At 37.3% G+C, this 16,924-nt stretch overlaps 1 protein-coding gene across 1 annotated transcript; it reads right to left on the bottom strand.

The window, feature by feature from the left end:
• Window positions 1–15,125: 15,125 nt before the first annotated feature.
• On the bottom strand, window positions 15,126–15,698 carry LOC104420331 (agamous-like MADS-box protein AGL61). Its single transcript, XM_010032196.1, has one exon. It carries the CDS (start codon window positions 15,696–15,698, stop codon window positions 15,126–15,128), a length of 573 nt encoding a protein of 190 aa, XP_010030498.1.
• Between the last annotated feature and the right edge of the window lie 1,226 nt (window positions 15,699–16,924).

Genomic DNA, 16,924 nt, shown 5'->3' with positions numbered 1-16,924 from the left:
TCAGCACAGTTCATATACACAATGCATATAATAAATGCACACATCAATTGGAACACCAAAATTCAATTAATCACAAGGATCCCGATTATAGGGCCAAATCGTTATGACATATCCCATTCTATGTCACACAATTTTGTCCCATAATTCGACGTGTCTATCTCAATCAATCACACGTTCCAATTTATTACGTCCCTGAGGACATGGCCTACTCGACGTTCGGCGATCTTCTAGCGTAACCAAGCATTGTCTTACCCCCATTGAGCACGGCAACGTCTACACGAGACGGCAATCTCGAAGGAGTATCAGTCTAGTCTCTACTGCGACTGACATCCATTGTCCAAAGGCATCCCATATAAGGGCAACGTCCACCCGACGCACATTGGGGACAGGTTCTCATAACCATCACACAACCACTCAAATTTGGCCAAGGACACCATGCATTGCACTCAAATGTCTCAATTAAGATAATGCACTTTGCCTATTTTCTTCTTATTAAAAACATCCGGTCAAAATAATCGTGTGTGGGTACACGGTAAGATCGAACTTTAAAAATTGATATCATTTCCTTTGAAATCCCACTATTTAATATAACATCTAAAAACATTTTCAATGTCAGAACTTGACACCCAGTAATTTCTAATTAATTACCAAAATTTCGTAATTTTGAAATAAATACTCAAAATCACAATCACCACTCAATTTGCACAAATTAGCATTCAATTGCATAAACTAAGTACACCACTGCAATTAGCATAAAATTATGGTCACCGGCTATCTTGGTATAATTTTTGGAAAATATTAAATAATTAAATAAATAGCAAAATAAATGCAAACAAATCCAATAAATGCAAACCTAGGTTGAAAACATTAATTTAACCACCTAAACATGCCTAGAAAATTAATGCACATATCTAGATAAATAGTGCAACTAACCAGTTTTACGGGCCGATGAGTTCACTATGATGGCAACGCTAAGGCGGGCGACACCTAAGCCTGGAGTGACACCAACAGAGGTTCGGACGGGGTCGAAAATGGGCCTCGAAGCTCTCAGCAAAGCCATTGGGCTTGGTTTTGTTCTGGAAGAATTGAGTTGGGTCGAGTGACTAGAAATGGCAAGGAGCGATGGCGATGGCTGCAGCGGCTCAAGGCGGGCGACAACGGTGGCTCGGCGGCTTTGACAACGACCAGGGCGAGCTCGAGGACCTGCGAGTAGACGCGGGACGGTGGCCTAGGCTCGCGGACAAGCGGGACGTGAGTAGGGTGGTCATGACTTGCGAGCGGCAACAAGAGTGCTTGGACAACTGGGGCAACGGTCAATAGTGTAAGAGCTAGGCTGGCTAGTTCTTTGGTTTTTCTTGAGCTTAAAACACACAAAAATGGAGAAAGCAAGGCCAAGGGAGAAGAAGGAGGCTGCTGCAACTGAAGGGGGCCACAAAATATTCCAAAACACTCAAGAGGTTGCTCCCACCATGCTCAGCCTCATTCGCAACCACTTTGCTACACTAAGGCTTCTCCAACAAGCCTCCCATGTAGTCTAGATGTTGCACCCCCCTCCCTTGGCTACAAATTTGAGGCATTCCCCATCTAATTTCATTTCAATTCATCTTCAATTAGACTCAAATTGGTACCCTTAAATTCAGCCAAAGTGTCCTCATCACATTTCATATTTTTCCTTGCCAATTAGTCCAACTTAAATGCTAAAAATGCAACCAAAAATGGTCCTCTAATTTTCCCAGTCCAAAATAGCCCTACTTTGAAATTTTGCCAAAAACTCAAGTTTGTAGAATATCTTTGGAGGACAAGTCGACATTCCTAAAATGAATTGTGACATGACAGAACTTTCAATTTCTGAAATCAGGTTCAAATTCGTAGTTAATTTCAACCGAGCACGATTTTAACGTAACCTAATCTACCGAGTAGCTTTTAAGAATTTTTAGTGCAATTAACCTGTGGTTGATTATTTTCAAGTCACATTGTGCATCTTCGACACATTGATGATTATTAGTTGTCGTGAAAATCTCGAGATTTCAAATACGGGCACAGGGTATAGAAAAATCAGTTTCCTATCGTTCGACGAGAATTTTGCAATTAAGTAGAATCACCCACACTTTAATCACATATCTCATTCAAACCGACTTATCTCCAATCTCTGATCGATTTTGACGGTGTTGTATTGACTCTTGTGGATTAGCACGGTCGAGCAGTCGCTTTTTGGTCAAATTCTCAAATCTATTGCATTTAGATTCCTTAACAGCTTTACCTAATAGATTAATTATCTTGTGAGTGATCAGCTCAGGGAAAAGAATTATAGGAGCGTTGATGAAAAGCCCAATTCATATAATCGAAAACAGACTTGAAAATCAGGCTGTTACACTCCTTGCTATCATACTCACCATCATTATTATACCTTAGACATTCAATTTTCAGGCCAGTCTCATTCTCCACTTTAGCTTTCCGTCTCTTAAAAGTAGCAAACACATTTAAAAAAAATTCTTTTAGAAAATAAACTTATAGCTTTCTAACTAAGTCATCAATGAATGTGGCATAATAGTACAAGCCTTCAAGGGAATGCACAGAGGCTAGTTCCCACACATCTATACACACCAACTTTAATTTTCCTTTCTTTTGTTTTCTTTCCAATCTTTGAACAACTAACACACTTCTGCTTGTCCATAACACGATCTTTACATAGACCAATATCTATGGGCTTCAAATTAGATAGTTTTCGCTTAGATGCTAATCACTTCATCCTTTTTTTTTGCTTATGCGCCCAAGCCCATGGTGCCATAATTTGAAACCAACTTTCGACTCAGCAACTGCAGTGGTTTCTCTACTACTTTCAGTTAAGTAAAGTGAAACGACACACCTGAGTCAAGAATCCGAGACTCAATTAGACTATTAATGCTCAAAATTAAAGCATCACCGTCATGCGTCTCTTCAAGAGTTGCATTCACAAATTTCTCTTGCTCTTGATTTTGATCTCAACACTAAAATTTCTTCTTTAGGGCTTTACAATCTCATTTTATTGGCCTTTCTTTTCGCAATTCTAGCAAATTATTTCTCCATGAGTTCTCGATTTACTTCTCCCTCTTGACTTTGCTACCACGATATTAGGTCCACCCTCATTGATTGATTCTTCCTCTAGCTTTAGTATTTAAGGTAGCATCTGAAATTCACCTGATTTTCTTCCATGAATATCCTCATTAAGAATCAAATCTCGAATTGCTTGAAGTTTCAACTTTTTTCTAACTGGACGAATTGTTCACTACCGTCACAATTGCACTCCAACTTTCAGGTAGGGAAGATAATAAAATTAAAACCTTTACCTCATCATCGAATTTGATATCCACCAAACTTAACTAAGTCATAATCACATTGAAGAAGCGACTTGGGGAAGTGAAGATTCGTTGAAACGACAATACCCCCACCTTTTTGTTTAAGACTTATAATAATAGGTTTAAATTTCGATGACGAAATTTTTATAAGAGGGGAAGAGTTTTGACATCCTGATTTTCAACCTTGTTTTTGATGATATGAAATGGGCATTTCATCGACGTGCCTATGGCCTTTTTTTTTTTCTGAGTTGGCCACTCACAAGATAATTAATCTATCAGGTGAAGTTGTTGAGGAATATAAACACAATTGACTTGAGAATTCGACTAGAAATCGACTACTCGACTGTGCTAATCTGCAAGGGTCAATACGTCATCATCAAAATCAATCAAAGATCGAAGATAGATCATTTCGACAGAGGCATGTAATTAAAGTGCGAGTAATTCCACCTAATTGCAAAATTCTCATCAATCGACACTAAATTGATTTTTTTTGTCATTTCTGTATCCTATACCCGTATTTGAAACCTCGAGATTTCCACGACAACCGAGAGTCGCCTATGTGTCGAAGATGCACAATGTGGCTCAAGAATAATTGACCACGAGTCAAATGTGCTAACGATTCCTAAAAGCTTTCATGTAGATTAGGTCGCTCTAAAATCGTGTTTCGTTAAAATTAACCACGAAATTGAATTCGGTTTCGGGAATCGAATGTTCGAGCGTGTTACAATTTATTTTTAGGATATTGTCTCATCTTTCAGAGAAATTCAATCAAGCCCGGAATTTTGCAGAAAAATCAATTTTCGGACAAATTGGAAAATGAGAGTGAAATTCGAATGGGTTATTTAATTAAGGTATTTGCTACCCAAAATGAGTTATTTTGGGAGAAATGAAGGCTAAATGGTGATTGGAGGGAGCATTGACATTATGCATGAAGACTTGTGGACATCAATGATGAAAGTGAAGATAATAGTCCCTTAAAGTCCTTGTCTATCTTGACTTTCATTCCTCCCCTTACTTCTCTCTCTCTCTCTCTCTCTCACATTCCTACCCCCCATTCGACCACCCTCTACCATCTTCTTTCCTTGTTTTTTTTCCTTTGACTTTCTAGGCTCTCTCTTATCTCAACCTCTCACGCACGTCTCTCCCTCTCTCTCTCTCCCTTTCTTTACTTCGCACATTTCTTTCCCCCTCTCTGCCAACACTCTCTTCTTCCTCATCCCTCCCTTTCTTTTGTTCTACAGCAACCCACTTTCCTTCCCTCCATTTCTCTTCCCCACAGCCGCACACCACTCCATCATTCCAACAGCCCACCACCCACCAAGACTTCACCACCCCACCAACGAGCAGCCACCATCTCCACGCTAGCACCACCTTCTTCTTTACACCACACCACCACCACCTTCAGCGTCATCTTTTGTTGCTATGCTAACCACTAGCCCTCATGCCCAGCAACCACACTAACTCAGCAACCACCAACATTGAGTGACTCTCTGCGACCAACCGCCGTCCCGATCCAATAGCACCCGTGGCCATTAGTTGAGCCAAGCCAAAACTACCAACCCCCTTCAAGACCAGCAGCAACCGTGAGCCTTGTGGGCCGTTTTTCGGCCTGATCCAAGCTCCCATTGGCGTCGCCGTAAGCCCGAGTTTTGGCCACCGTTGCGCCGCCGTCGCCATGAACTCATCGGATTGCTAAATCGATGAGTTTACTTATTAAACTCTGCTTATGAAGTTAATTATGCTTAAATGGTGTTTAAATTAAATTAATATTTGATTAGTGTAGTTATTAGCTTGTTTAGTTCATTTAGGTTGGTTAAATTAGTGAATTAGGTGGTTAGAAATTGTAATTAGTTAGTTTATTATGTGGCCTTGTAGTTAGAATAGTTAGTATAATTAATTAGTCCCACAGGTTGTTAGATTAGCAATTTTTAGCCTAAGTTTGTATTTATTGAATTAATATGTATTTACTTAATTAATTTTGCTAATTATTTAATTATTAAATATTTTCTAGCAAAAAACTGGGATAGCCGGTGACCAAAATTTCGTGCTGATTGCAATAATGTGTTTAGTTTATGCAATTGAATGTTAATTTGTGCAAATTGAGTTGTGGTTGTGGTTTTGGGTATTTATTTCAAAATTGTGAAATTTTGGTATTTTAATCAGAAAATACCAAGTGTCGGGTTTTAATGCTAAATATTTTTTTAGGTACTATATTAAATAGTAGAATTTTTAAAAAGGAAGATATCGCATTTTTGGCTCAAACTGACCATGTACCTACATACGATTATTTTCACTAGGTGTTTTTAATACAAAGAAAATAAGCCAAGCACATCATTTTAAATGAGGCATTTGAGTGCAATGCACAACGTCCTTGATCAAGATTGGATGTGCGAGTGATGGTTAGGAGAACTCATCACTTGATGTGCATTGCGTGGACGATGCTCTTATGTGGAAAGCCTTAATATCGATCACAGTAGAAGCTGGACCGATGCTCCTATGTGAAAAGCCGTCTTGAGGTAGACGTAGCTGTGCTCAATGGGGTGAGACGACGCTTGGCTATGCTAGAAGACCGCCGAACATCGAGTAGGCCGTGCCCATTGGGTCGAGATTAAAATTAGGAATGCATGATTGATTGAGTTAGAGGCACCGGATTATGGGATAAAATTGTGTGACACGGTATGAGACGTGTTATAATGATTTTGTCTTATAATTGGGACCCATGTGGCTGTGTGAAATATAAAATGTGGCGTTCTAATTGATTGCGTTTGATTACTGCTCATGTCTGTGATATGAATTGTGCTTACATGCAGGAAGGAACTAAGGCAAGGTGAGTCTCCATGGTTGTATGGTTGTGTGGTTAGGACGTCTCTAGGCATATTACCTTCCTAATCGGGATTTAGAGCGTGAACTCACTGAGATTTATATCTCACCTCATCATAGGCTCAATTTTTTTCAAGACCGTAGAGTGGAGGATCTAGAGCCAAGCTGAGGGGATCTAAGATGTAGGTCAATTAGGACACCTTTTGGAGATTGACTTTTGTATATAAATGCGTGTTTCGTTTGTGAATCTATTTTCCCGCCATTCTATCCCATGTTGTTTGCTATCAAGAGATTTGTTCATTCACTTCTGCATGTGCATTAAAATGAAATAGATCGGTGACACATCCTAGGATGTCGCAGTTACATCGACCACTGAAGGATGGGCACGTGCTCGTGGATCGGGACGTGACATCATCAATGTCGAAAGGTCATGTACTTAGCCTAAATGACTGGAAAAAGATTTTGCGGAGCAATGACATTGATGAATGTGAGTTAACAAGTGAACAAAGATCTGGCCTCTCAACAAAAAAGAAGGGTCAAGGTGTTATTTTCCTTAATTTTTTTATAGGAGGAAAACCTAATAGTTAATTAACACTTAAAAAGGAAACGTGATTTGGTAGACAGATGTGTAAGAAACACATTTCCTTTTATTTCTTGCCAATTTCAAGATGAGAAGTATATAACGGTTTAGACGATTTTCTCATTTTTTTTTAAAGAATATTTAAACAATAAACTACGCCTTCATTTAACAATTTAAACTTTTAGAACAATTGGAAATTGTCCCACCAAATCTCATATGATATTAGAGCTGGAAGTCTTGAGTTCGAATCTTTCAAGCCTCATTTGCCTCCCCAATTAAATTTCCAGGCTTGAGAGGGAGTGTTATAATATTTAAATAATAAATCGTGCCTTAACTAACAGCATAAGTTTTTAGAAAATTTTGTGATGACAATGGTCCCACCAAATTTCTCACTTTTACTTTCCATCCTCTTTTATTGATTCAAACAAAGAAAAACAAATCGTACTCAACTTTCCTCAATGAAAATTAAGAAGATATAACCAAAAAAATTATCCCTATGTGTATATTCTTTGAATAAAGGGAAATTGTCTAATTAGTTCTAAATTTATTATACAATGCCAATTCAATCCTAAATTGTTTCAATCTTGCTAATTTAGTTATAAATTTTTGTAAAAAATTTCATTATAGTCCTTCCGCAAATTTTCACCAAAAATCGTAGACATGGTGATGTGCCATATAAGATGATCAACAATAAATGGACCGCCACATCAATCATTTTTGGTATTGGCCAGAAGGACTACATTTGAATTTTGTACAATGACTTAGGACTAAATTGGAAAATTTGAAAAATTTAAAACTGAGTTGACATTAATAGAATAGGTCTTGGACTAATTGGGTATTTTTCCTTTTGAATTGCTCTCGAATAGTTAAAGTGATTGTAAAGATAAAAATTATAATTGTAGATTAAGTATTTAAATTTGGTCATTTCAAGTAAAAGTTCTGTTAAATAAGCTTAAAAATGTGATGGGTCGGAGTTTCCAACAAATTAAATTTCATCACATATATATACTAGAACTCAAAAGTGCAACATGAATAATTTGTCTATACAATCCTTGACTCTAATGTTCACACTAGTAATTTGCGTAACAAATAAAAAGACGCACTTGACTTAGCCCATAAATCTGGACTTTCCAACAAATTAAATACTTCTATGCATTATGAAAAACACGCTGAGGTGTATGACCATGAGACTTGTGGTTTGAAAGAGACATGACCTCTCAGAGAAGAAACAATTAAGATCTAAGTGTAAGAGTTTTCCTAATGTAGACTATATTAATTGATATTGTAATTTACTGTTTTTACGGTTATCGTAAAACAGGGTTGGTCTAAGGTGAGATAGAATGTTTCTTAATTAGTCTAATATGGGACTGGCTAGTGTGGGCCGAGTTGAGTCTGGCCTGTAATGAGGGGGGCTGGCTGGAAACTCTATAAATAGTGCTCAAGTCTCTCCTCTAACCCTAATTCTCACATAAGGAGCGTTTACCTAACGGTAAATGTGAGGGGGCCCGCCTCATTGAGCCAGTGATACTGAGAGCAATAGAGGAGAATGACTTGTGCGTGAAATATTGTGTTTCCACTTCCACTTCAAGAACGATGAATCCCAAAACAGTTGCATTAACATTTTCTACTCAATTATGCATATTCTTGTTCTAATTGTGAAGATATTAGGATTGCATAATTTGCATCCAACATGTGATATTAGCACCTCCATAACCCTAGAATACGAACGCAAAGGATTTTGCCCTAATTTGAGATTTTCGAGATTTTTCATAAAATAAAAATAGAATTAAATTATATATTCATACTAGGCTTTGTGAGACAAGCAAAACCGTGGGCAGTGCGTCGCCAAGGGAGGCCCCACGCGCCCCCACGTGTGGCCATGCGCCACCTAGGCATCGAGCACGTGCCCCACGCGTGGTCATGCGCCCCCACGCTCGACCACGTGTCACCTGGGCATTGAGCACGCACCCTCACGCACTCCCACACGAGGGGTGCGGCTCACCTGTGCTAAGCACGTGGGTGCTGACATCACGATGACGTCAGCGCCTAGACCTGATCCAACTCGATTGGCGACTGACACGACCCAGGACCCAACCCAGGTGTCGACTCGACCCGTTGACCTGACCCAACTAGATCAACCATTGACTGGACCGGGCAGCTGGACCGAATGGTCAAACCGGGAATCGGTCGAACCACCACCGGTCGGACCGGTTTTGACCGGCCATTGACGCTAGGGCATGAGCTCCATGCGCCCCACACTCAGGCGGTGCATGCGGGCACATGGAAGCTCAGATCGGCTCGTGGTCGGCGGCTCTGGACTCGTATGTTCATCCTCTATGTTGCGGTGTATTTATTTTACATGTTTGATGATTTTATGGGTGTGAAAATATATACAAAGCCATAAATACGTGTATTTTTAGTGTATTTTTGCATATTTTTCTTGTATTTTCTGTTTTTGGAAATACATGTATTGGGTTACTGGTATGTTATCACATAAACATTATAAAAATAAGGTTCATTAATAAAAATTAAACTTTATTGTATTTTATTAATGAATAAGGCAATATAATTAGCATGATATGTGATTTTAGTTGAGTTTGAGAAATTTCGATCTCATATATTGATCGGGATATCTCCTAGTTTAATACATAGTCATACTCCCAAAGAATTTAATTGTGTATTAGTTCATTGAGGGATACATGATGGTGTGGTGGAGGAGTGACTAATTCTAATGGTTCATATGCCCAAATGTGATGAATTCACGAAGATTGAAATATATTCCCATAAACGTTATCATGTGAGGAGTGTACAATTGCATGTCATGTATTCTGTCCAAAGGTGATTATGTGATTTTGCATGTAACTCTCTAGATGTGTACTTGTACGTCAAATTACACAATACTCACATGATGCTAATTATATACACTACTTGTCTTTCAGTCACATTTTCTATAAACGGTAACTCCGTCACTATTGAGGTTCTTGTTAGTTCAAACTTTAAAAAATTGAGAGCAGATTTCCCGTTTGCTATAGAGATGGCAGATGTTCATATGGCTCTTATTGTTGATCGACCAGCAGATCTTACTGCCGAGAGTACAAAAGCTCAGAAAGCTCATTTTACTGCATAGGAAAAGAGCAATAAAATTTGCTTACTATCGATGAAGCGTTCCATTCATGAACACTTGAAAAGTGGTTTGCCTGCAGACTGCACTGCTAGGCAGATGATGGAAGCCTTAATAGCTAGAAACCGTTTCTCACCTAATACTGAGATAGGAACATACTTGCAAACATTATTTACTATGAAGTATGATAGTTCTGGTGGAATTAGAGATTATATTTTGAGAATGGTAGATTTGCAGACAAAGCTTAAGGCTCTCAATGTTGTTATTCCCATGCTTGCATTGTGCATCAAACTCTAAATAATCTTCCTCCTGATTTTGGGATTATCAAAACCAATTATAGTTCCCAAGATGAAACTTGGTCAATTAATGACCTAATTGCAAGGCTGGTGGCAGAGGAAGAAAAATTGAAGAAAGATAAAGGGCACATTGCCTTTTATGCTTCTGATTCTAGCAGTGATAAGGGTAAGAATGTGAGAAATTATACTCATAAGGGCAATTCTAAAGTTGCTGGACCTTCCAATAATAAAGGAAATTATGATGGTGCTGGACCCTCTAACAGTTTGGGTCCTAAGAAAGCATTCACTAAGAAGGATGGTGTTCTTTGCTATTTTTGTAGGGAAAGAGGACACGTAAAGAAACGCTGCAACAAGTTTAAGGCTTGGTTGTCTAAAAGAATCAAGAGTGAGTCTAAAGGTAATAATTCTTTGGTATTTATTTATGAATCCAATCTATCTGAAGTCGCGACTAATTCGTGGTGGCTAGATAGTGGTGCAACTAATCATGTTACATTTACCATACATGGGTTCATAAACCAAAGGACGCCAAATTAGGGTGAATCAAAGTTTACTGTTGGAAGCAGCATTGGAGTTAACGTCAAGTTCGTGGGAAATGTTATTTTGATTTTAGATTCTAGTTTTAGGATGGTGTTGAGAAACACTTTTTACATACCTTTAGGCGAAATTTAGTTTTTGTGTCTTGTTTGGACATATGTGGATACTCTTTTGAAATAAAGAATAATACTATTTCCATGTTTTATGATTCAAATAAGATTGGGTGTTGCAATTTATCCACTGGATTATATCGATTGAGCTTATCTCCCAACGACATGTAGGTTGCTTATTCATCTAAAAAAAATTATTTTTAAAAGGCCTTTACCTAAGAAACAGTCTTATGCACTGTGGCATAAACGTCTTGATCACATCTCTAAAGAAAGAGTATAAAAACTTATAAAGGCTAACATTTTTCCTACTTTTAAAGGTGATCTAGAGATTTGTGTAGACTATTGTAGAGGTAAGATGACTAAAATAAAGAAGAAATCCACCATACGAAATTCTGACTTATTGGAGGTTATTCATACTAATATTAATGGACCATACACAACTATTTTGTGTAGAAATTTTTATTTCATCATATTTATTGACGACTATTCCCGATATGGATATACTTGATTAAAGAAAAGTTCGAGTCTCTTGACAAATTCAAGATTTTTCGGACTGAGGTGGAGAAACAGTTGGGAAAAGTTATGAAGATTATCAATCTGATCGTGGTGGTGAGTATTTTGGTAGGCACGGTGATGCTGGACAACTTAAAGGGCGGTTTGCTAAATACTTAGAAGATTATGAGATAATATGTCAGTTTATTATGCCCAAAAGTCCTGAACAAAATGGTATAGCTGAAAGGCGCAATCATACTCTTGTGGACATGATGAGAAGCATGATTAGTAGGACCAATTTACCTAATTTTCTGTGGGGTGAAGTTTTGAAAACAACTCTTTATATTCTAAATCACGTTCCTACTAAAGCAATTCCATTAACTTCTTTTGAGTTGTGGACTGCACGTAAACCTAGCTTGAATCATCTTAAACTTTGGGGATGTCCAGCATAAGTAAAGTTATATAATCTAACATTGAGTAAGCTGGATTCCAAAACTACTTGGTGTTACTTCGTCTCTTATCCAGATCATTCAAAGGGATATCGATTTTATAACCCTAATGGAGGTACAAGAATTGTGGAATCTCAGACTGCAAAATTTCTTGAATTTGATGTAGCTGAAAATGGTAGCTGCTCACAAGCTATCGAAGATGATAGTATGGTGGGGATTACTGGATCCTGTCTCATCCTATGTAGACAATTATGGAGCCTCTTGCGCCACAAACTGAACCTGTTGTGGCTCAAGATCCTATTGTTAAGATAGTTCCTAATGAAATTCCTCAAGCCCCTCAAATTCAAAATGAGGTTGAAGTAGCTCCACTCAGAAGATCAACTAGGGAAAACGTTTAGTTATACCACCAGACTATGTTGTTTACCTAGAAGAGCATAATTATGATATTGGTTGTGTTGTTGATCCAGTAACTTATACGGATGTGATCTCATGTCCTCAATCAGATTTATGGCTAGATGCAATGAAAGATAAGATGTAATCTATGAAACACAATGGTGTTTGGGAGCTTGTTGAATTGCCTAAAGGTTGTAAACTTATTGGCTGCAAATAGGTATTCAAGACTAAAATGGATTCCAATGGAAAGATTGAAAAGTTTAAAACTAGACTGGTAGCTAAGGGTTTCACTCAAAGAGAAAGAATAGATTATGAAGCAACATTTTCTCCAATTTCTTCTAAAGATTCCTTAAGAGTGATCTTGGCATTGATAGCTCATTTTGATATAGAGTTACACCAGATGGATGTTAAGACTGTTTTTCTAAATGGAGACCTTAATGAGGAGGTTTATATGGTGCAGCTTGAAGGTTTTGCAGCAGATGACTCATGTAAGCTTGTTTGTATATTGAAAAAGTCTATTTATGGCCTTAAGCAAGCTTCTTAACAGTGGTATTTCAAGTTTCATAGTGTTGTCACTTCATTCAGATTTATTGAGAACAAAGTAGATCGATGTATATACACCAAGGTCAGTGGGAGGAAATATATTTTTCTCATATTTTATGTAGATGATATATTACTTGCTAGTAGTGACATTGGTTTACTACATGAGACAAAGCGGATGTTATTGAAAATTTTTGATATGAAAGATCTTGGTGAGGCGTCTTTTATTCTTGGGATTGAGATCCATAGGGTTCACTCACACCATTCATTGGGTTTGTCTCGGAGGGTATATATTGATCGCATTTTGGAAAGATTTAATATGTAGGATTGCAAACCAGGAATTGCTCCGTTGTTAAAGGTGATAAATTGAGTCTTTCACAATGCCCTAATTCAGATTTTAAGAAAGCTCAAATGAAGAATGTACCTTATGCTAATGTGCTTGGAAGTATTATGTATGCTCAAGTTTGCACTAGACCAGATATTGCTTTTGCAACAGGACTTCTAGGCAGATATTAGTCAAATCCAGGATGTAATCACTGAGTTGCTACCAAGAAGGTTTTAAGGTACTTAAAGAGAATAAGAGATTATTTGCTGATTTATAAATATGTTCCAGACTTGCAACTAGCAGGGTATTCAAATGCAGATTTTGTTGGTTGTCAAGATGGTAAGAAGGCAACGACAGGATACATATTTATGTTGGTAGGAGGTGCAGTATCATGGAAGAGCAAAAAACAAAAATATATATATTCTTCTACCATGCAAGTGGAGTTTGTAGTATGTTTTCCACCTGCTACTCAAGCTATTTGGCTCCGGAACCTTATTAGGGAGTTATCAGTTCTTGATTTTGTAGATAGACCCATACAATTATATTGTGACAATAACTCTATAACTCTGTAGTGTTGCTTTTTAATAACGACATAAGTCTCAAGGAGTCTAAACACATAGAGGTCAAGTTTTTTACTATAAAGGAATCAGTGCAGAATGGTGACGTCACAGTAGATTATATTCCTACAAATAATATGGTTGCAGATCCACTAACTAAAGGCCTACACCCATGTGTATTTGATCGACATATCATTAGCATGGGTGTAGGAGCATCTTGGGATGCTATTATTTAGTGAGAGCTGTGTTTTATTTTTTAATAAAGTTTATATCTGTTTTAGGGGCATCTGGTTATTAGCCTTATGCATATTCTTGTGATACATAAAGAATGGTTAACCGTAAGAACAAGATATATATGGGTTCATTGGAACCATAAAGACATTCTCTAGTGCCACAAGTTTTTTGTGACGCTTAAGGTAAGAGAATGGTGACTAACAAATGGGATCTCTCTATGAGAGATGTTATCCATTTGTCATACTATCATATTGAATCTATATCAATAAAGTTGAGAACATTCGTAACCATGGAAGGCTCTATGTATATATATGCAGTTACCACCATAATTTGATGTTTAAGACTTTATGGAATATGATTGACTATTAAGAATTATTTATGGACCAATGTGCACACATACAGTAAAAATTTCAATTAATATAGTCCAAGTGAAAGAATGTAAGAGTTTTCCTAATGTGGACTACATTAATCAATATTGTAATTTACTATTTTTATGGTTACCGTAAAACATGATTGGTCTAAGGTGAGATAGAATGTTTCTTAATTAATCTAATATGGGACTAGTTAGAGTGGGCCGAGTTGAGCCTGACCCGTAATGAGGGGGCTTGGCTAGAAACTCTATAAATAGTGCTCAAATCTCTCATCTAACTATAATTCTCACATATATCCTCACCTAAGAAGAATTTACCTAATGCTAAACGTGAGGGGGGTCGCCTCATTAAGCCAGTGATATAAAAGGCAATAGAGGAGAAGGACTTGTGCGCGGAACATTGTGTTTCCGCTTCCGCTTCAAGAACGATGGATCCCAAAACAGGTGCGTTAACATTTTCTACTCAATTATGCACGATCTTGTTCTAGTTATAGAGATATTGGAATTGCGCAATTTGCATCCAACACTAAGTACAAGCATTTAATTGTTTTTTCGTAAGTTCAAAAACTAAATCCCAATGTAATAAGTCCAAGAAATGGAGAACTTAAGAAGTAAATTATTTATTTATAATTATTAAGGAACCTCCTTTATGTTCCTAAATCCCAGGTAAACAAAAATCACTAATATAATGGATAATACGCACGTCATAGGCCCAGATCAATAAGCTCAATATAGCATCGTCGCTCTCGGTTATGAGAAGCATAACTTGTGTTTTTTGCCTAATCTAAATTTATATATTTTTGTTACATTAACGCTAGTTGTATTCTTTGAAAAATTGCTATCGTGATGCTATATTGAAAAATAGCACCTTAAAAAAGAAAATTTTTTATTGCTTATTGTGAGGAGGGATTGACTACATCAACCATTTAAGATATGACAACAATCTCTCCCTAGTTCTGCTAATATTGACTACTCCTCACCAACATTTGCTTCACGAGGATCGAAGTGTTTGCCATCAAATTGGCTAATGACAGAGGCATCAATAGCTCTTTCGCAAGGAGTTGAAGTTGAAGCTTCTAATGCCAAGGGATCCATCCTTTTCTTGTCCACCTTTTCCTTGAGATCTGCCAGCGCCTTCTTTAATACCATTAACTGTTCGAAGCTAAGGTTTTCGATTTCCAGAGGCTTAATATGTTGGAGCTCTTTTGCCCGTTTCTTTTCGGCTTCCAGTCGCTCGAGCACATCTGCGTATTGTCTGTTCAGTTCAACTAAGGTCTGGTCTCCATTAGTTTGAGCCTGAGTGACAGTAGGACAAACCGTCTGTGGATGCTCAAACCTGTCAAGGACTGCATCCACAGAAGGGTGTCCAAAGGAGAAAGGCTTGCCGCTAGGAGAGAAGAGAATAATCGCCATCTCAGTGGCACAAAGAGTGCATAGTTCGCTTGCTTTCTTGAAGAGTCCTGGTCGCCGTTTCGAGAAGGCAACTCGTTGTGCATCGACACCCTCGATCATCCTCTTTGCTCCAGTTGTTTTGCCCTTCATGTCTCACCCTGCAAAATCAATGTAAATTCAAATGATATTGCTAGAAAAATGAAAAATGGTGGCCATTTATAAGATTTTACAGGCCAAAGCATTGCTTAAAAAATTGCACCACTCCCTCTTTGATTGGTAATCCTCTTTTGATTGATAATTCTGATTTGGATTTCCATGTATTAGCATGCGTTTTAAGAGGTTTAATGATAAATATGTCGTTTTCCGTCAATAAGACGATGGTGTAATCCTCTCAACATTACTGAGTTGGCATCCCTTTAATGGCAATTGCTAGCTAATACTATGATAACAATCCATAATAGACTTAATCAACGAGTCAACCTAGCATAAAAGGAAATAAATCTCGCTCATTGGTAAAATTAGAATTTTCTATGCTTGATAACACGAACGGCTTTAGCTTTGGAACAATCATATATTTTCAACTACTTGAGTACCATAACTATTTTTTCGATCATTTGAGTGTCATAACTTATATAAAAAGATTATTTGAGTGCAATAACTTTGAATCAATTACTTGAGCGCTAAAACTTTTTAAAAACATTTACCTTAGTACTGGAAGTCCAGCGTGGCATAGCACTTGAGTGAGCATTTTTAAAAGGTCATGATACTCAAGTGACTAATTGAAAAATATATAACAACGAGCAGAAAAAAATTACGACACTTAAGTGAGTACTGTACAAAAGTTATAGCATGGTGTCCTTTTCCCTTCTTTAAATGGTAACGTTGATTCAACTTTCCAAATATGGCATGCATCTTAAGAGGTTTAATGATAACCATGTCGTTTTCCATCAAATAGATGAAAGTCTAATCCTCCAACATTCAAATTTTAACTCTAATTCAACTTTGAATGGTAACTCTGATTCAACTTTCTAGATATGACATGCGTCTTAAAAGGTTTAATGACAAGCATGTCGTTTTCTGTCAATTAGATGGAAGCATAATCCTCTCAACATTCAAAAGTTGGCATCCCTATAATGTCTATTTCTGGCTAATAATATATGTATAAAAACCTATTGAGAACATGGGGACAATAACAATAGGAGTGCCATAACTTTCATACAACGCTCACTTAAATGCGATAACTTTTTTTCACTTACTTAAGTGCCACATCAGAATAAAATTAATCATGTAGGCAAATTACCCTTCATAGACTTTTTTTATTTATTAATTTCCTATTATGACATGGATTTATATTTTATTTTTGAATTTTTTCTATC

This window comes from Eucalyptus grandis, chromosome 9 (genome assembly GCF_016545825.1).
Source record: "Eucalyptus grandis isolate ANBG69807.140 chromosome 9, ASM1654582v1, whole genome shotgun sequence".
Lineage (NCBI taxonomy): Eukaryota > Viridiplantae > Streptophyta > Magnoliopsida > Myrtales > Myrtaceae > Eucalyptus > Eucalyptus grandis.
This window is presented reverse-complemented; position numbering and strand designations above follow the sequence as displayed.

Coding starts and splice junctions, on each gene's coding strand:
- LOC104420331 (XM_010032196.1), bottom strand. CDS start 15,698: ATGAAGGGCAAAACAACTGGAGCAAAGAGGATGATCGAGGGTGTCGAT.